Source organism: Anopheles coluzzii, chromosome 2 (genome assembly GCF_943734685.1).
Source record: "Anopheles coluzzii chromosome 2, AcolN3, whole genome shotgun sequence".
Lineage (NCBI taxonomy): Eukaryota > Metazoa > Arthropoda > Insecta > Diptera > Culicidae > Anopheles > Anopheles coluzzii.
This window is the reverse complement of record NC_064670.1, coordinates 37,194,737-37,216,286: the sequence shown is the minus strand read 5'-3', so window position 1 is coordinate 37,216,286 and position 21,550 is coordinate 37,194,737. Positions and strand designations below refer to the sequence as shown.

General features: G+C 49.4%; 2 protein-coding genes across 7 annotated transcripts in view; both read right to left on the bottom strand.

The window, feature by feature from the left end:
- Window positions 1-1,498: 1,498 nt before the first annotated feature.
- Window positions 1,499-6,468, bottom strand: LOC120953527 (uncharacterized). The gene has a single exon (XM_040373559.2). It carries the CDS (start codon window positions 6,461-6,463, stop codon window positions 4,862-4,864), a length of 1,602 nt encoding a protein of 533 aa, XP_040229493.2. The 5' UTR covers window positions 6,464-6,468; the 3' UTR covers window positions 1,499-4,861.
- The window catches only part of LOC120953524 (protein roadkill), a 71,333-nt gene continuing 56,250 nt past the window's right edge, over window positions 6,468-21,550 (bottom strand). For 5 of the 6 annotated variants that reach the window (XM_040373553.2, XM_049605745.1, XM_049605747.1 and 2 more), the window contains 5 exons: window positions 8,693-8,814; window positions 7,463-7,742; window positions 7,209-7,386; window positions 6,786-7,107; window positions 6,468-6,617 (listed from right to left, as the gene is read on the bottom strand). In XM_040373553.2, coding sequence (XP_040229487.1) covers window positions 6,470-6,617; window positions 6,786-7,107; window positions 7,209-7,386; window positions 7,463-7,742; window positions 8,693-8,814 — 1,050 coding nt within the window. In that variant the 3' untranslated portion in view covers window positions 6,468-6,469. The remainder of the gene's footprint in view (window positions 6,618-6,785; window positions 7,108-7,208; window positions 7,387-7,462; window positions 7,743-8,692; window positions 8,815-21,550) is intronic. The other variant, XM_040373552.2, reaches the window with a different exon arrangement.

Sequence of the window (21,550 nt, the reverse complement as noted above, 5' to 3'; positions counted from 1 at the left end):
GGATGTTTTCTCTTTGTTTGATTCATATACAAAAAAAGTTATGGTATTTATTTTTCAACTCATTTATTTTTATTTTACCATTTTCTTCTTGATCGCTTTCGCTTACTGTCTCTCCTTCTTCTCTCGCTTACCTTATTTGTTACTTGTTTCAACTTCTTCCTTGTTTTAAATTGTTTATAATCACATATGAAGCCATCGTACTAAATTTAACTTATCGCTTTTTTTGTTTGCTTACGTGTTTTTGTTTGTTTGTATTGTTGCTGTTGTGTGTGTGTCGCGCATCTGCTGTGTGGTTTAGTTTTTTTTCTCTTCCCCTTTTCACACTTTTTGTTTTGTTTGCTTTTGTCGCTTACTACACCTATTCCCCTACACTGTTATATCTCGTTTATTACTTTGCCTTAGACAATGTTCTATTTAAAGTTGTCCTTACACTCACGTACTAAACACACACACACAGGCGTTTTTTTAAACTTTTCAATTCACATTTCCTTCCTCTTCTGATCCTCCTTCCTACGTTGTATCGATGCAATTAAAACAAAACAAAAAAAAAAAACGAATTTCGAAACCACCGCGGCATACCACCCGACTCTCGAAGCGCTGATTCCACATCATCTCGATCGTGTACTCTGTTGTGCTGCAGCCGTACAATGTTCAAAGGGCCAACTCTTCCACACACACACACACACGCACCAGCACATGCACACAAACACATATATTGTTGTGTTTGGAAAGGATAAAAAGTCCTTAAAAACTGAATCTTTTCGCTTGCATGGTTCGAAATCTGTGCCAAGGCGTTTACGTTGCTTTAACCGTTGTTGCATCGCTGCTACTACTGCCCGTAGTACGTTTATTCCTTTTTTTTGGAAAGACCAAAAAAATGCGTATCTGTGTGTGTGCATTAGTGATGGGTAAATACAATTTTTTTCCGGAGTCGGATTGATCCAACTCCGGCACCCCTCGGAGTCGGACTCGGAGTTGCTCCGGACTGTTTAGCGGGGGGGGGGGGGGGGGGGGGGGGTGCGTTCGCGAAAACCCTCGGACTCATCGACTCCGAGTCCGGATCAGTCCGGATCAGTCCGGATCAGTCCGGATCAGTCCGGATTACTCCGGATCACTCCGGATCACTCCGGATCACTCCGGATCACTCCGGATCACTCCGGAATTATCGTTTAGACAATTCTTGATGAGTTCATTGACTTTCAAGTCGTACATCGAATATACGAAAACTGATCCGGAGTGATCCGGAGTGATCCGGAGTGATCCGGAGTGATCCGGAGTGATCCGGAGTGATCCGGAGTGATCCGGAGTAATCCGGACTGATCCGGACTGATCCGGACTGATCCGGACTGATCCGGAGTGATCCGGAGTGATCCGGACTGATCCGGACTGATCCGGACTGATCCGGAGTCGAATTTAGTTATGATCCGGAGCCGGAGTCATATTATGCGCACCGGAGTCGGAGTTGATCCATGACTCCGCTCCGGATTACCCATCACTAGTGTGCATGTTGATGGTGTGTTACGTTTGAGTTGAAGAAAATGACCCGTTTTGATTGAGACCGTACAACAACGAATGGGCCACGCCAGCCACCAACCAAAACCATCGTTTTGTCCTTCGTTCTTTGATTGTTCCACATTCCACACCCACTAAATCCAATCACATTCCCTCTCTCTCTCCCTCTCTCGTATCAATCAATCGTCTACAGTCCAAGACCACCACTCCCCTCTCACCCTTTTTCCTTTCTTCGTATCCTGTTCCGTTTCGTCCTATTCTCAGCATTATCATCAATTGCTACGAGTGTATGTAAATGTAAATATGCACATTAGGTTGTAATCGTTTCACTTATTGTAAGCTTTGTTTATTTTGTGTGTGTGTGTGTCAGTGTGTTTACACTGCATCTTTATCATGTCTCCCCTTCCCTTCATTTTGCGTTTAAACGAACAAAACAAAAACGTTTGTTTTCTCTTACATTGCCCGGCGGCTCGTACAAACCAACCCACCCACCCATTTATCTTCCCGATTCTCTTTTTTACACAAGTCAATCCACATACACACACACACACATTTTATCAACTACTATTACTACAACTATTCTCTTCACAGTGAATTGAATCTTAATTGAAAGAACGTAAAAAAACACAATCCTTAATGAATAGAAGACAAAGAACGGATGGAAAAAATAATAATAAGAGGATCGAACGAAAGTTGCAGCCCCTCCATCCCTTCATTACACATTGTAAAGAGTGGGGGGGAGACCACACACGGTATAAGGAAAAAATGTACATCGGAAGAATGGCTGTAGTTTTTCTTCTATTTCCAAACACTTTTTTAATTTTCCTTTTTCTATGTGCATATGCGGATGTGTGTGTGTGGTTGGTTTGAGGTAAGCTTCAAAAATCATACCCAGCCGAAAAAAAACATGCTTTGTCCGCGCACGTGTTGCTTCTTTCTCATTCACTATTATGCAATAAGAAAAATGCACGCTACATCCAATAGGATTCCAATTGCATCCAATTTTACTACGTTCAACTAAGCAGCGAGTCACATGCAGTCCTTCAAAAATGCTATCCTTCCATTTGCCCGACGTAGACGGAGGGATGAAGATAGAGAGAGAGAGAGAGAGAAAGAGAGAAAGAGAAGAGGAAAAAAAGAGATCGAATGGTTTGGGTGGGTGGGGAACGATGGTGGCAAAGACACACATCTTCTTCCTAGCACAATTAAGACAGATCAACACCTGGGGGGAGCGCAACATGCTCACAAATCCACCCGTTGGAGTTCATCCAAGCAGGCACAACACCAATGTGACCCAACACACACACACACACACACACGTCAGAGTGTATAAAAAACAACCAAATAGTAACACCCTACTACACAGCAGTATGTGTGTGTGCGTCTTGCGTGCACGCGGATTGCTTTTTTCACCGCGCACTGCATTGCAATTCGTTTTCCCAATTTCTTTCCCTGCTTCTCACTCTCCCGTGAGGTGTGGGGTCTACACTGCCGCCCCCTTCCCACAGATGAACCTTTCATACAAAAAAAAACATACATACATCTTGCACACACACACACATGCAAAATCTAGAGCTCAATTACAGAACGTTACCTTTAAACAGGTTCATCATCATTATTATTAGCATTATTATCAGCAAAATAGATTACACTTGGCCTCTTCTTGTTACAATCATCATCTTTGTCTTGCATCGCGCAATGCAATCTTAATCCACCATCCGCGTTCTTCCTGCGCTCCGGTTTGATCCGCACACGCGCATTCTAGGCGCATGCACGCACGATAACCAAACATCCTGCTACTTCTACTTCTTCTTTTTCATTGGCCAACCCCCCCCCCCCCTCCTTGCTCCCTCAACACATGCACTCTACAATTCTTTGTTCTGCTACTGTAACAACGCCCGCCCTTCCCATCCCTTTCGTTCCTTTTGCTTGACATCCGCAATCTGCCGGAACATTCGCCTTACTTACATCATCAGCATCATCTGTCACCGTCCTATTACATTACCATATTATCATCATTGCCGTCCAAACGTTATCATCTCTAATTCGTATCCTCTGTCAACCCATCATTTTTTGTGATCATCATCATCATCATCCTCTTCTTCTGGACCCTCCTCTGCTGGCTTCCTGTTGTGTACGACGTGCCATGCGTGTGCATGTGTGTGTGTGATTGTTGTTTAATCCGCTCCTTTACGATTCATTTCTTCATCACTTCACATGCTCTCACATATTACTAATTAATTAATATTAGCTAACACGTACAGACGACAAAAAAAAATATCACATTGCATAAATTATTTTTAACTCTGCGCGAAAGGGGAGGTGATGTGTTGAGTGTCACACACACACATACACATTCATCTATGCTTTGAACAATTTGAAATGAAAAAAAAACAGCAAAAGAATCATGTCAGCTGTTTAGGTAAGGTGCTGGACCAGTCGGTTGCTAGGCTAGCACCCCACCACCACCTGCCGAGTAGTGCGGTAGAAGGCTTTGGAGCAGCCGGGATGCGTGCGTCACTGTTACCAAGAGCAACAGAGTACACGCCAACCCGGCTCCTATGCAAAAGGGTTGCGGGAGAATCGAAACGAAAGAGATGCAGAGATGAAGGAGCGCAGTACGGAAGAACACACTAAAACCGTGTCCGTATGTGAGTGAGCGTGCGTGTATGCTGCGCTTTGCATTGTGAAGCGAAAGAAAGAGAAAAACTGTTGGCGTTTTCGCAGCAACAGAGAATCAATTAATCGGCCGCGTGCGCGCGCGTGTGTGTGTGTGCAAAAGTGTGCATTGGAATGAGAGAACCAGGTGGGGATGGAAGCATGTACGCAATTGCACTGCACGCGGTGTGGAAAGAAGAAAGGAGGAAGGTCAGTAATGTAACAAAAGATGCGTAAAGGTTACGACCAGAAGAATGTCGCCTGACTGTGCTGGATAATCCATAAAGCGCTTTATAATCCTCCTGATGTGTTAACCATCCAAATCGCTGTCCTTTGCCAATCTTCACTACACGCGGCACACACACTAACACACACGAACACACACACATATACTTGTGTTGGCTGTTTGCTTTTGTTTTACTGTTTTATCAAATATTACTACTATTTCTATGCCATTCTACTACACACTACATGGACAGACACACACACGGACACACACACGCGGACGCACACGGACACGCACAGCTATGGTCTGGCCCATCTGACTCCTTCTCACCACTAATCTTAAACTGTGCAACGTACATTATCCTCCTGTTTTGCATTAAGCGTTGTTTTGCTGTTAGATCTACCCTTCCACAGCCCGCATCTCCTACACCAGGCGCCACCACCTGCTCAGCAACTCTTCCCTTTCCTACCATCGATGATGGTGGTGATGATGGTTTGAGTTGGCATCGACGATCGCATTCGTGGAGCGATTATTGTTACGACCGTTGCCGCTGCCGCTGCTGCTGCTGCCGTTGCTGCCGTTGCTGCTGTCATGGATGGTGACGACGACTTCCGGCTGCGAGGTGGCGCTGTTAGCAGCTGCGACACTACCCCCACTGGATGAAGCAGTGCTGCCACCAGCGACGGCCCCACTGCTACTACCTCCGGCAGCGTGCCTTCTCGACTGCGAATGTACGTGATGGTGATGGTGATGATGGTGGTGGTGTTGCTGTGCTGCACCACCAGGGTGCTGGTTGCCGGCACCGCCAGCAGTAGCCACCATTACACCACCCACACCACCACCTCCAGCGGCTCCAACACCGGCGCTAAGAAATTGCTTCAGATGACTGTGTTGCTGCTGCTGCTGCTGCTGCGAGGATGCCTGATGATGGTGACGATGATGATGTTGATGCGGTCCAGCAACACCTTTGCCGACACCCCCGCCAACAACGGCGGCCGAAGAGCCCATTTCGAGCTGTTGGCGCAGCTGTGAGTACGAGTTGAGCGCGGTGCCTCCGCCGTTAGTGTTGGTGGTGGCGTTGGTGCGGGCATTGTGATGATGATGCCGGTTGCCAGCGGATGGCGGGGCGGCGGCTGCCGTCGTTGCCATGATCAGGTTTCTACCAATCGTTGCCACCGTGACGGCGTCCGCGACGGCCGCTGCAACAGCGTTCGCCAGCCCGGCGGCAATGTCATTCACCACCACGTTGACGATCGGCGACGCTAGCGCTACCTTCGGACAGGCAGGGTCGCCATCCGCAACGGCACCGCCGCCACGTCCACCGACGAGGGCAGAGGAGTGGCCGCTGCTGTGGCTCAGTTTTGTCTTCCTGGGCGTGGTCGCCGATGCCACCAGTACCAGCGGAGCCTGCCGTTTACCGCCGACCGTCTCCTCAGTGCGAACCGTCGTCGACGGTTTTGCAGCTTCAACCCTTCCGCCGGATCCGACCGATGACGATGACGGGCTGGAGGAGGGCGACGCTGGGACAGCGGCGCCGGGCGGTGATGACGGCGTCGGTTTGCTGCTGCTCGTAAGATGATTGATCAACAGGGAGGCCGAACCGCTGTTCGAAGCTGCCACCGTGGACGACTGTACCAGGGCCGGCGAGGGCGAAGCGGCTAAGGATAATGGTAGCAGCTGCTGGTAGCCATGGCAATGCGATGAAGTAGTAGTAGTGGTGGTGGTGCTGGTCGACCGGTTCGAGGAGGACGACGACGACGGTGATGATGCTGGTGAGGATGTCAGGAGCAGTGCTGCTGCGAGTGCCGGTGCCGACGGTGAGGTGGTTGAGGTGGCCGCCAGCGTGCCACTTCCGCCCGGGGAGGGAGAGGAAGACGACACTGCTGGCTGGGAGGGAGCGGTGAGGTGGGTTGCTGCTGCTGATGCCGTGGTGCTCATGGTGGTGGTGGTGGTGTTGGAGGAGGAGGAGCTTTGTGATGATAACGACGACGACGACAACGACGATGACGGTGATGACGGCGATGAAGGCGATGTTGTTGACATCACGGCATTTACGGATGTCAACATTTTATTTCAGCTCATCTTCACCCGTTTGCGCGGGGGCCCGATCGGTGGTATCTGTTGCGTGGCCAGCGCCCGGTACGCTTCGTTCAGCAGGTGCGGATGGGTCGCGACCATGTTCTTCCAGCCGACCGTCTCCACCACATCCGTCGCATGACTGCTAAGAGGCGCGCAGCAGCAAATGGAACCGAACAGTGAACGGTGAAGGGTAGAAAAAAGGGAGAAAAGGAAAGAGAGAGAAAAAATGGTACGATGAGCATAAGAAAGACTAACATACGGTCCGGCGGTTTGGCGCGGCCCGGCACAGCGCTCTCGAAATGCAACTTACGTGTTGATGAAGTCTATCGTTTGCGCCTTCAGCTGGTCCGCGCTGTGCAGATCGGCCAGGATCAGCGTTTCGGCCGCCGTCTCGACCGACAGGTTAACACAGAGCGCTTCCTCGCACATCACCTTCAGCTTGTCGAGCGCGTACTTGTCCGCTGCCGCGAGCAGATCGTCCGCCATCTTGTCCAGGTTCGGTGCCTTCCCCGTGTAGATAAACCGCAGCATCTCCTTTAATACTTCGTGGTCCACGTCGGTGATGGCGACCCGGTTCTGCTTTCGCTCCTCCATCTCGTGCTCGAACATTGCCGCAAACACGGGGCTGCGTGCTGCGCGCATCGGGGGAAGAAAAAAAAAAATCATCGCATTATTAAAAGGACCATGTTTTGCTGCAGTGCACCTGCGTAAGTGAGCGCATTATGTTACCTACCTGCAAGGATTGCTTTGTGCACCTGGAATTCTCGGCCACCGACCGCTAGTGTGACATCGCTGAACTTTTCGTTGTCGAACAGTGTCCCTAGGTCCTCGGACAGCTTGCATTCTGGCACTTTGAATTGGATGATGTTGCTTTGGCCGGAAATGTTCACACTATCGGCCACTACGCTGACCTGCGGGCGGTATAAAACAAAGGACGGTGGGAATTAGACTCTGGCTTAGTGCAACGCGAAGACGCGCCTGTCGTACCTCGCAGAATATCGTTAGTTTGTCCTCCGGCAGCAGGCCGTTCGCCTCGTCTAGCAGGAAATCTCGCCGGATGAACTTTTTGAAGCCCCAGTCCTTGCCCTGCACGAACCGGTACGCCCGTTGCGATTCCATCGCCTTCGTCTCCTCGCGTTTGGCGTTGAGGATGGAAAATTTGAACTTGGCCCGCACTTCCGACTTATTGCAGGACACCAGCAGCAGGTAGAGGGAGAGATAGTCTTTGCTTTCCTCGTCCAGACCTTTTGGATTGACGCGCAAGCACCTGGGAGAAGGGAGAAAGAAGGAAAGACGATACATTTAGAGGAAATATTCATTCAAACCGTACGACGAAAATGCCACACAACACAGGTCAGAATGTTAGAAATTTATATTACTTTTACATTGCTTCTCGCAGTGTTATGCGGCGTTTCGAATGTGTTGGCCACGGAAATGAAAGGCAACGCGGCGGGCGACTGTAAACCAACGCCATTGGAATGTGTTTCCAAAAATGGAACACTACACAGAAACACTGCCCGCCCTTACTAAAGCTTATCACAAAGCTTTTACACACTGTAGGCACATGGACCGACCGGCGGTGGTGTTTTTAAAACGAAAGTTTTTAAAAAATATAAACACCAAACCGTCCGCAAGCAAACAAATACCCAACAGAGGCCAGACGAAGCGAGCAAAAACAACAGCAACAACAAAAAACAACAACTGCAACCATCGCATGTAACCTTTGTACTTTCTACACGGAAATGACGGCGGCGCAGCCGGCAGACTTTCTACACGGATATCTCTCTCACGGGCGGTTTGTGCGCCCCCATATGTCCCCCGCCGTTTGCTGGTTTGATGAGGCACTCTCTTTCCGGTGAAATTTCCGAGTCGGTGAAAGGATCCTACCGAGCGCGGACCCTATGCTCTCTTTCCCCCATCCCACCCCGGGAAGAATGGAAGAAAGTGGCTGCAAGATCCTGGAGGTCAATGGTAAGTAAGTGGGGGTGGGGCGGACACAGAGATGATTGGGATGTTGAAGCATTAGCAATGAAACTTCAGAGGATCAGTTTCATAACAACACGAGCTTCGACCGTTGTTTTGCCTCCTCCTCCTCACCGTACCAAACCGTATATGGTGAGGGTAAAATTATCACAATAAATCTTATTTTTATCTTTTCAGACAGATTTGGCATTTTGAGCGTTACGGTAAAGTCGCACAAAAGAAAGCCACACTTACCATTTTAGCTTATCATTAGCACCCGCGGAGAATGTGGAGGATTTCAGCACTTCGCCCATCTCTTCCCGGCAGAAGCTGAAATTGTTGATCGTCCACATGTAGCTGAATTTGACCACTTTGACCTGTTGGAGGGAAAGAAAGGAGTGGAGGACAAGATTAAAATTATGTCACATCGAGTTTTTCTTCAGTTTGAAGCGTTCGACACGTCCCAACACACAAGCTGAATGCAATCAACGACGTTCATACAACACCATAACCCCCAAACAAATATGAAGCAATTCGTCAAATATTCCAACAGGAAAATTTGCAATAAGATTTGGAACAAAATTCGCAATTCGACAAAAACGTGACACAGCGTCATCGCCGCTTATCTTCTTCTACTGCTTCTTTTGCAATCGTGAGCGTCTCATTTGAAATTCAGACACCGATAGTAGTACAAGGAGAAATAAAATAAATTAAAATAAACATAAGCCAGAAAAAGCGTGTGCCCACGACGGCCCGGCCGTGAAACAGATTTTGCACCCCCCAAAACGCGTTGGCCACGATCGCGCGCATACGAAAGCAGCGGGGGCCAGACACCTCTCTCTCTATCTTACAATCGTCGTGTGGATCATCATCATTCGGGTGAAAGAAGAAAGAAAAGTTGAATATGAAAGGGGCCTCCCCACCCCCCCTCAATCAGCCGAAAATGCCGCGCGCGCATAGGAAAAGTTTTCAATATTCCATTCCAATTTTCGCCATGCGCACACAATGCGCAACAAAAAGACGCCACCTCTACACCTGGGAAGGGGGAGGGGGGTGGGGGGGTAGCAGTTGGTGTGCCTGGGGGTGATGATACGGAGAGGGTGGTATACACACCGTTGCTCCTGTCCTTTCGTTGTTACGATTTCTCTCTCCCTCTCTGACTCACGCCAGCGAAGAAGACGAAGCCTTATTTAAACCAAAACCAAACAGAAAACGTCGGTCGGTCGGTTAGGTAACCAATATTTTAATTCGCTCTCCCCGCCTTCCCCCTTGCCTCCTTCTCCTCCTCAACCACCGCAGCCCGCACAGTTGCTTTCTTTCTTCCGGTCTTTCACTGCGTTTAAGCGCGAAACAACACCCACTCACTCAACCTCTGCGGGGGGAGAATTGAGAGGGGAAGAAAGAAGCTTGCGGGTATAAACATCGAGACGAGAAAGCAAGCGCGCAACCCCTGCCTCACCGCCAACGCCTGCAAAAGAGCATCGAAAGGGACGCTGTGTGCGAGTGAGTGGGGCGAAGGGGGTTGGTTGACGGGTGCAGCAGACAGGAGAAAACGTGCCCCCAACAGAGGGACGGCTCCCCACATTAAACGGATCCCTTCACCAACAGGGTGACACGCGCGTACGTGCGAGAGAGAGTCACAGTGGAAACACACACACACACACACACACACACACACACACACACACACACACACACACACACACACACACACACACACACACACACACACACACACACACACACACACACACACACACACAACAAATCATCCCTTCACAGTTCACTCTTGATCGGTGAGAGAGTGTGTGTTGCTTTTGGTGGGGCTGTTGCGTGTGCACGATGCTGACCAACATCAACAATGGAACGACAAAGCGGAGGGCACACGAGAGAGAGAGAAAGAGCGCGTCATAGAAAGGAAATAGCAAAACAAAACAAAATCGACAAAAAAACCCACGCCACACACACACACACACAGATGCAATGGAGATCGTCGCCGGGCGACCGTTTGCAGACTTTTCCCCCGCGTGACGGAGGCCCACACTCCGAAGAAAGTGATCGTGGCGTGAAGGAGATTCGCCTCTCCCTTCCCCCCTCTTCCCCATCATCGTGCGGCGATGGGCGTGTGGAGGAAGGTGGAAGAGACGTTGTTAACGATTATGTAAAAGTAGAGAGTGGCTGCTGAAAAAGAAATGCCCCCAAGTGGTGCAGCTGCCAGACCCCAGGCGCTGTTGTGTTGTCTTGGCCACCTCCGTCCGCCCCCCTCCTCATCCTCTCTCTTACAACGACGCCTTTTTTGCGGTGAAAGATGACAGCGGAGGAGCAGCAGCAGTGGCAGAGCATGAGGAAACGGTACACGTAACAATCCCACCTTTCGCCTGCTGCTACCTCTGTTCACTTGCTACCCTTGCGACCAGATAAAAGTGAAACCCCCTGCTGCCTGACGATTATCGGAGCAACAACAGCAAAAGAAAGAAGAAGCAAAATTGAAAACGGGAAGGAGCCTTTCCTTTCGGTAGCTGGTCGTCACTAGGTAGATGTTGCAGTAGTTGAGCTTCATCTTGAACACGTATTTCCGCTCCTCGAGATCATCGTCCGTCTCCTTAAGCCCGTCCTCGGCCGCTTTTGTCATGGTGGTGGTGGTGGTGGTGGTAGTTGCAACAGGAGAAGCTTCTAACCGACCCTCCGCCACCGGTAGAAGCGCCGACTCGGAGGCCGCGACCGTACCGGTGCTCGTTGTACTGGAAGGTAGCAGTCGGTGGGGTTGGTGCTGGCTGGTGGAGGAGGACGCCGCAGCGACAGGACCACCATCGTCACCATCCGCCGGTGGTGGCCGCGATTTGGCAATCGTTGTCGTGGCCATGTACGTGGCGGTCAGGATGCGTCGGCGGGGTGGCCGCGGTGGTATCACAATCGGAGGTACTAAAAATGCGCCACTACTTCCACTGACACTACTACTGCTGCTACCACCACTGCCGCCGGAAGTCGACCCGGCCGGAGCCGTTGCAATGGCGATCGTTCTCGTCCGCACGGTCGTAGTTGCCGTTTGCACACACTTGTCGGCCATACTTTGACTTTGCTTTCAGCTTTTGCATAAAAAAAACGCTCACAACGGGGACACGAAATTGCAGCCGCTTGCCTTCCCACGGCACATCCGCAGCACTGCACGGGAGACACTTTTCCAATAGGAATCGGCACTCGCAGGGCTAATAGGAATCTTTCTTAACCTTTACCGCCTGAATGTAGGCAATTGGATGCTTTTTTCGATACACCCAGCACAAAAGGAGATAGCGGGAGTGAACGAGGAACTTCGAACGCAGGTGGTAACTACTTGTAACGACGTTGGAACACAGCTTTGGTGGGTGAGATTAAAATCTGCCTCAACAGCTCGAAATACGTTAAAACACAATACACAAACACATCACAGACGGGGGCTACCCCAATACTCAAAGGGTGAATTTATAAATGCACACGCACACAGCACACACACACACACGGCAAACAAAAAAGGAACGATTTCCGATAGAAAGCACACCAAGGGGACTGGCTAGAGGATTAAAACACAGAAGCACTAATGATTCAAGTGCTTCTCTCGCTGGGACCAGGGAGCTTTGGGAAGCTTTTGTACGAATGGTTTGATGATGCTACGAATCGAAGAAGACGATCTCTTCACAAAAGTGCACGCGGATCTTCTCACAAAACACGACACACCAACAGGGCGCAATGGCGAGCGACCGGCCGATCGAACGTGTGGAGCGGTGTGTTCGTGCGCACACACTCTGTACCGCGCGCCGACGACCAAACACAACAACTATTGCGGGCTCCGCTCACACAACGGCTGCTGACACTCTCGACGAACGACTCCGAAACACTGTTGTGCGCCGGCCAAAGTTTGTGCCGCGATCGGTCCCTATTGCTGCTGCGGCGACGATGGCTTGGGCCATTCGGGAGTGAGAGTGTCTCAGGCTCTCCTCCAGCGGTTTACCACCACCACCACCACTACAACACGGCGCGCGCGAGAGGGAGCCCGCGCGCACGCGCGCACACGCCTTCATAACCAATACTACACAATGAAAAGCTGCTGCCCAAAAACATTTCACTCTCACCGAGCGCACCGCGCACCACCACACACCTCCGGGGGTTTCTCTCGCGCGCGCACACACACACACCCGTACACTTCCCTTTGCTTTCTCGTCCAGCGCGCATCGGGGCGGTGGGGGGCACGGGGTGTAAGGCGGTGAGTGTGTTACCGCATTCGATGGCCGTTTCTTCACCTTTCTTTCCCTCTCCCCCTTTCCCTTCTGCTTCGACGCCTTACGCTGGGGCTCTCCTCCGTGTGCTCTCTTTCACTTTCACCTCGCGGCAGCGGCGCCATACCAGTACGAGAGGTGATTTGGGATTACAGAGGGAAGCCTTCTCCTATCCACCCCTCATCCCCTACACTACTTTCAGTATTGATCTTACTTTTTTGTAAGACACATAACAAAGATAGACGACACCTTGAATTAATGATCATTTTGCTCCCCTTTTTTAACACACCAAACACGAGAGACAAACAACCGGGTACACACACACACACACCCTCCCGACACCTTTCTCCATTCGCCGATTCTGTCGGCGTCGTTGAATGTCAAGCATTTTGCAAAAGCCCTGGAGGAGTGCAACGGGGGAGATGAACAAAAGAGGAGAGTGCGCGAGAATCGCCCCACCGCCACCCTCAACCGGCATAAAATGGCAAGCGGAACAGGAAGTGGACACACTGACAGTGTGTACTACATTTCCGGTAAAAGTAAGCCACCTCCCTTCTCCACTTCTCCCGCACGACCCAAGATCAATATCCCGATTTGGAGAAACGACTCACAGGATATACGAGCACACACACGCGAGAGAATGCATCCGAGCAGAGCGTTTTCGAAAAAGAGAAATGATCAGCGGAGAAAGGAGCCCGACCGATCGGCTGGGAGGATATCTCGTTTCGGGGGGAGAAACAGTGCAAACCACCCCACCCACCCCAGCGCGCAGAAGCAATGCAAAAAAGGAAACCATCATTTCTACAACATGGCTACGACTTCCCCCTCCCTCTTGCCGTAAAGTTTCACCCTTACACAACACCACGGCGGGGCGGAGGAAGAGGGGATGGTGGTGGTACATGCGGTTTGGTTTGCGGGCGATCAGCCCAGCCAACGAAGCAGCACCGCACCCCTCCCACCCCATTCCGAATCCGACCGACCATTATGTAAGCGGAGAAATGAATAAAGCGAGAGAAGTAGAGAGACTGCAAGAGAGAAAGAGGGGCAGGCAGAAGAGCAGAGGTTATAAACGTGTTTGTGCCGCGGGAAATGGCGATCAACACCACACAGAGACGAGTGTGCTTTCTTTCTGCTGCTTTTCTACCGGGCGCCTCCTTACTTAACGAGCACACAAAGACACAGCAGCCACACACCTCTACTCCCTCATCATCCACTTAGCATCCCAAAGGAAATCAATCTTTCCGCTAGGGAAGGATCATTGCCGTGCTATCCATACACGGTGGTATTGTAGTGTTACTACAAGATCAATGCAAAAAAAACTCCTTTTTCTTATGTGATTATGGCGAGGAGATCGCTGGATAAGCCATTATATGGCGGCAGGTAAATTGTTGCATTGAAGCATTGTAGTTAAAAATAAAAATATCAATTGCCAGACATTTAGCCAATTTATTTCAACGATAATTTCAATTTTTTTTTTAATTTTTGCAATAGCATGCTGCAGCAGACTGTCAGTAACATGGTTTAGTAAACATAAACACCAGCAAAAACCAAAATGGTCACACATGTGATAAAAACGGATGGCGGCGTAGATAAAACAAATGTCTGCTGCTGCCCGGACGAACCACACAACAAAACAAGGTATGTATGGCTCTTTCGACGCGGAAAAAACACACACAAGTGGTGGTGTGAAAATTAGCACACGACTGGAAATCCAAACCCTATTACGGCGCACGAACGCGAACCCTTTGCATAATTAGCGTGTCCAAAAATTGAGGAAATAAGTTTCTCCATTTGTGCTATTTATGTTGAACAGGAACCAACAGTAACATACTGTCCTTTATATTAATAGTGTATGTGTAGTAAAGTAAAAGAAACACACTCAGTGGTACATGAAGTACTCTTCCTTAAAAAAACCCTCACTTTTAGTCCTCTCGCCACAAAAGAAGACACACACAGCTAGAAATGAATGTTTTCCAGCATTACTTTTCACCAGCGATACATTACCGTGTTGAGTAATTTCGGGCGACCAGACGTGTGGGAGAGAAATCAGCATAGTAGAGGGGAGAGAATTGTTTGGTATGAATTTTGGATGGGGCTTGGATGATGATCATCACCTCCGTAATCATATCCCCCCCCCCCCACTTCTCTTCGCGCCAAATACGGACCGGAAGGAGATCGCGCCAGCTCTTCTGCTCCGGCCGATCGTTTCCTCCCATCTCCCACCCCTTATGCGCCATTCCAAGAAACACACACACACACACACACTGTCGGAACACAGCGACGCTGCAAATGAAAGTAGTGAATGTGAATGTTGGACACATTTTCGTTTTGCGCCATCCACATTTCACTTTCGCTCTCGTTTGCGCGGTCTGCCAAGTGATGAGGCGGTGGCGGTGGAGGAGGTGGTAGGGCAGACTCCTCTCTTACTGCACACACAATCGACCGACGGTCACAGAGCACAGAGCACCAGCGCCACAGCACACATCACACTTTTCCGGTTGCGATGGGACACCAGAGAGGAGGCACAGGGGGGAGGACCGGCGGCAACCAAACCGGAACAAATCATTCGGGTGAAATCCGACCGGCCGAAGGAAAGTAAGTGCATTCGGTCGTAGTATGACCTCCCCCCCCCCCCCCCGGGGGGCGCCAACGGGATGCGGGGTTCGTCCCGTGATCATTTTTGATTATTTCACATTTAAATAAACACGGTACGGGACACACATCACCCTGTGGTTAAGAGATCAGACAGAAAGAGAGAGAGAGAGAGAGAGAGAGAGAGAGAAGGAGTGGAAGGGCTTCCTCGCTCGGGGGATGAATTGGAGAAGCATAACATTATTCCCGTCAGCCTCCCGCGCAAAACAAAACTGCTGGCTCCCCACAGACGAAAGTGAGAGTACCGAGCAACAATGGATGAGTTGGGTGAGAAAAAGGGGGGGGGGGGGCACGTGAAGGGATGAGAAGGGAGCTGCAGTTCAGCAGATTGATTACGCAGCGAGGGCGAGAGAAAGGCAAACAGCGATCAGCATCACTCACAAACATAAGCAGCAGCTTACACCCGCCGCGCGAAGAAAGGAAATGAAATAGGAAGCTGAAAAAGAAGGAAAAAGGGCTCCATTTTGACGAAACCAATTGTGCAGCGCTTTTCTTTAATAGTTTCCCTCCATGCTGGGTTTTGCATATCGCATTTTTACATTAAACTATTCAAACATCCTCTGTTGGATAACTCTTATGCTCAAATATGATATGTATGATAAGCTAACACCAAATTGCCCCTTCAACCCACAGCCATCGTTTGTTCAATTGGAGAGGGGAAAACCACCGACACAAAAAGGAAAACAAATAAGAAAGAGGACAGCTGTGTAACAGAAAAGAAAACGCTCAAGGGTCAGCAAACCTTCGCTAACAACAAACTTAGCGAAATCCGCGAAACTACACACAATCACACGCGTAGCCCTTTTTGTGCGCTCCTTCCCTCTTTCTCTCTCTCTCTCTCTCTCTCTCTCTCTCTCTCTCTCTCTCTCTCTCTCTCTCTCTCTCTCTCTCTCTCTCTCTCTCTCTCTCTCTCTCTCTCTCTCTTTCTCGCTCTTTAATCATTTATCTAAACCGCGCTACTACCGGCACCACTTTCGTTTTGAGCTTCCGATCGTTTCTTCGCTCACTTTCACGCGCTTTTATGCTGCGTGCATGTGTAACACAGCAACCACAATAATAAGCAACCACACACACGCACGATGATGATGATGGTGCTGATGAGGATGATATGGTGATCGTGGGAGGCATGATTGGTTCGCCCACCCCCACGGTTCGCCGTTAACAAATGCCGCTCATCTTCATTTGCGATTATTTCATTGGTCGGTTTTGCACTTCCTCCTTTCTCTTTTGGGCCAAACATTTGATTAAAGGAACAGAGCTTAAAGGACAGGGTTTGTCTTGCTTAACCAGTAATTGTCTGTGGACATTTTTTCTTTGTTATGGGTGTGTGTGTGTGTGTGTGTGTGTGTGTGTGTGTGTGTGTGTGTGTGTGTGTGTGTGTGTGTGTGTGTGTAAATGAAGACTTATGAAAGGCAGCATTTTTTTGAAGCAGGGTGCACCACAGCCGTTACACTTTTTCACTTCTGCAACATGTTGGGTGTTTAACTTTGAGCAGCAAAAATGTGTGTTTTATACAACAGCAACAGCAAGAAAAAACAAACATTCCAAAAGGAACGTGTTATTCCACCGGAAGCACACACACACAACACAGAAGCATCCGAATTCTTTCTCCATTTTCCGCCCGGGGGAAGATAAACGGCTAGAAATTCCACTTTTACCTTATGGCCAAGGCCCCTCACGCCCCCCAACCTTATCAAGCCGCTAAGGGGGGAGGAGGAGGCTCGTGGTATGGCTTCCGATTTTCCACTCGCTTGGGAAAGCAGCCGCAGCAGCAGCAACAGCGCCAACATACAAACGCATCAACAAACGCGGTGTGGCGTAATTCCGGCTAGAAAGTGAACGTAACGCAGCAGAGAAGGGCTGGCTGGTGGCCACAAAAAAGTAAGAGAAGAAAAAAAAACCTCCCCACCACCAACGACCGCAGCAGCAGCAGCAAAGGGAGGAAAAACCCCATCAAGCATGAGAAATCGCAGGACGGAACCGGAGCATAATGGATGTAAAAGCGCTTCTATCGGCAGCCAAGTTCGCACTCCTCTCCCCGCTTCCCTCTATCGCACCCTGAGACCCTGGAGGGAGGGAGGGAAGGGATGGGCACATTGAGTCGGTGGTTATGCAGCAACAGGGCTGCGTGTATGCACAAATATGTACAGGAAAAAAGACTATGCCTTCTCTGTCTTTCTTTCCATTTTCTTCTCCCTTCGGTACGCGCTTTTCTTCTTCCTATAGGGGTATGGATTTCCGGTACTTAGCGCTTCCCCAATGGAGTGAGCCAAACACGTTGATCGTCTGCGTACATGACGCTGCTGTAGTGGCCGTGCGTGTGAAAATGTCGGCTTTTATCTCGGCTTTTTTTACGTTTTCGAAGTGATCGGAACCGTGTTTGATCCATAAAACACTTATGAAAATTAGGAGCAAACCTTACCACCTTTTTACACCGTTCTTGTGCTTTCCATTTGACAGGCAGTAATGTGTGCGATGGTCCAGAGCGCAATCCAAACAGATTATCAAACTGTTTTCATCTCACAGTTTGTTGCCGCCGGTTTGATCCGTCTGTCTTCCCGATACCATCATCATCGTTGTGTGGTGTGTGGGCAAGCACAGCAAGCCGCTTTCTTCCGGCAAACGCAAAAAGATTTTTTTCGAATGATAAATAACGCAACGAGCAACCATAGAACCAGAAGGCAGAAGCAGGCAATTCCAGCGGTCAACGGCTTCTTGGTTTGCGCCAGAAGTCGTCAACTTCTGCCAACACGAACGATCCCCGGGGGTCGTCGTCCGGCTTATGGGCTGAGCGCGCGCAGCTTGAGAGGGCGAGCGCTAGAAGGTGTTTTAAAGTATTCTGATCGCGTAAATACCTTCCGCAGCCGCACTGGGAGGGAGCGCACAAACACGCCTGGAAGAGGAGGAAATCAACTGATGAGCGCATAACCATCCGTGAATAACCGACGGTGAGAGCATCGCTCGCCGCAAACACCCAACAACTCACTCATATCAAGAACAAGAAGAAGAAGAAACAAACATGCAAAGTAATGCTGCTGCCGCTCAATCCGACTCTCTCGCATGTCCAATATTTCTATTTCGAGGTGGCTACACATTTAACAGCATTTCTAAAAGCCCAGCAAAACGCTGTTGAGAAGGAAGTTGAGGCAAAAGCCAAAAAAAAAAAACCCCATCGGAACTCGCACATAATACACACCAGTGAGTTTTTCGACGGTACTGGTTGTGTGCGGTGGTAGTTGAGGCTGGTTGAATATGTGTTTCCTTTGCAATTACCATCGTTAACCGTTCTTTTCGGTTGCGCTTCGCTACCTTTATCGTAGCCACAACAACACATGGAAGCCACCCTTTTCGTTCCCTTGCCTAACCACCTCCACACCCGCGCTCACTGTACAAGACGGAATGGAATAGAATATTCTTCCTTAACTTGCCCGAAAGCAGAAAAGATCGATGACCCTCTCTCACCACCAGCCACACTCTATCTGAGTGTAATAATAACACTCCCCTTCCGAAGAAGCATCAAACGCAGCACTAGTGGGTGGTTGTATTTGAAACTGTATCACCACAACAACTGTAGCAAGAAGCACCATATAGAGATATAATTGGCTCGTCGTTTTCTTTTAATCCAGCCCAAGTTAGTGAAAGAGCGAGGGAAAACAACATTGGGACAGCATAAAACACGTTAGCGAACGGCGGGTGTGAAACAGCATTTCGAGGCAACCAATGATTTAGTTCACTTGCTCTACTAATGAGAAGGTTGTTATTTCTTCCCATTATTATCACAGCGTAACGTGCATCTTTAGGACGTTCATCTTTGCAAAAACAACGCCTAGTAAAATGGTTGCGCGATGAATCACAACCAAGATTAATGGCGAACAGTGACGATGAGTTAAATAAGCTGACTGCTTCGCGCGCACCACACATGGTCATTTATTGATTGAGAATTGTAAAATATTGGTTTATTACTGGTTGATGATCTTTCGATTGAAGTTGATGTACAATCTTTGTAAGAAGAAATTAAAATAGAGATACATTTGATTGTTAATTACAGCCGTTCATGTATATAAAATTAAATGAATCGCCCATAGTTCAGCGAACAATAATTGTCAACAGATAAAACAAACAGTTAAACAACATTAAATTCCTCTGTACCTTCACCAAATGGCAGATTCCAATATCTTCCCCCTGCACAGCTTGGTGCGCGAGAGGATCGAACCTGTGGAGCGAGGGGCGCCCTCGCTCCATTAAGTGCAACCACCTCTCCTCCCAGCGACACACACACCCTCTCACATTACCGCGATGCAACTTTATCGACAGGGACGACTTTACAGCCCCATGCACAGGCCTGGGGCGTGCACATATTTAACTCACTCACGCCGTGTGCATCGTCAAAACGCAGCAGCAGCAGCAGCAGCCGCCGCAGCAGGTTCATAAAACAAATCGTATGCCAACCCATGTGTTGTGTGCGGACACCATATCATTAGGAGGAGAGTGCAGCAATGGAGATGGTGGAGCTAACGGATGGTGGAAGGGGGGTTGTTGGAGTGTACACACACCGACCAGCTATCGCACACACTCTCGCGGGGCGATAGAACGAACTGACCTTGAACTCGGGCGCACAAGCATAACACCAGCACGGGCGTGGGGACGTGCCCCGTTCCTTCTCCCACACCCGCGCTCCGTTGTTTCCCTTCGGTGGGCAGAGGAGTTCATCGTTTCGATCGCTTTTCTACGGTCTTTCTCCGACAGCGGCGCAGAACATTGGAACATCAGCAGTTTGCTAACAATCGGTAGGCGTGCATCGGGAGTTCTCGGGATGGGGTGATGAAAGAAGGAGTTGATAGCATCTCACCTACCGGCAAAACACAGTGGTCGTCGTTTGACGATATCAACACATGCCATGCCATATTATATACCACACATTGGCTCAACATAAAGGCTTGGTGGAGTATTCGGAATTAAGAAAGTGTGTGAGAAAAACGCATTGAAATCGCCATTATTTGTGTGGACTTTTTCACTAATAGTTAGCGAAAAGGACAAATTACAGTATGTATCATCACGACGACCACATCATCGACAGCCCGAACCCGAAAAAGAAGCTCGCCACTGGAAAGAATGGGAACTTCTCTTTTGTGGGGAGGGAGAGGATGGTAAACGTTTGGAATGTGAAAGCAGATAAGATTGGGCAGCAGAGTTTGCACGTACCGAAAGAAACGCGTACATTGCCACCGTTGCGCTTCGGAATGGGCACACGCACATCACCACAAGTATTTGTTTGTTTTTTTGCAAAATGTTCAACAAAAAACCGACAACCAACGGGAGAAAATAAAACCCAAAATAAAGAATTTCCAGTCCAATCCCACACACCAACGAGAAGGGGGGGTTTGAGTGTGGCCATCGACCTCGACACACCACAGTGCGTGCGTTACACAGCACCGCCAGCCGCAGTTGCGCGCCGTTGTGTCCCCCCGTGCCGAGAGCGAAGAGACGCACCTTCACATAAATGAGGATGATGATGGTGTTTCTTTCGCCTCGTGCGCTTCTTCTTCGACGAAGATGATTACGTTAGAACTTTCTTCACGCTTCGCTCTTCAACGCTATTTGTATGTTGTTACTTTTTGTTATCCACCAGCTCAGCTTGTGTGTATCTTTCGACCCTCGAGAATCGATATACATACACACACACACACACACTCTTCCAGACGTACCAGCACCCATACACACACACACCAACTACTGGCGTGGCGTGGAGTTCGGAAAGAGTGGTTTGATTCAGATCTCGCTGCTGTTGGCTCTTCTGCAGTGGAATCGTCGTAAGTTTCGTGTCGTGGCTTACAGCAAAAGAAGCACCCAGAGGGGACAGAGCGGGACGCGCACCAGTGTCAATAACCTGGCGACATTTTCAGTATTCTTTTGCGGTTTATGTCCGCTCTGCACCTTCCCTCCTCTCAAGGGAGGTGAGATTCTGCGACACTTTGAATTGATTGTTTGAACTTGGCCAGATACAGTCAACAGGACACCAACAGGGCTCCAAACAAACGTTGCCAAACGCTGCCTTCCATAAGCGGCTTAGCTAAGGCCACACTTAGGTAAACACCGTCCAAAAAAAGGGGGGGGGGGGTCACTGCCGTTAGGCAAAATGTTTAACCTTGAAAACACATTGTGTTTGCACATGTGATTCGATATGTTTCACCTTCGAAAGGCGATGATCTGA

Coding starts and splice junctions, on each gene's coding strand:
- LOC120953527 (XM_040373559.2), bottom strand. CDS start 6,463: ATGTTGACATCCGTAAATGCCGTGATGTCAACAACATCGCCTTCATCG.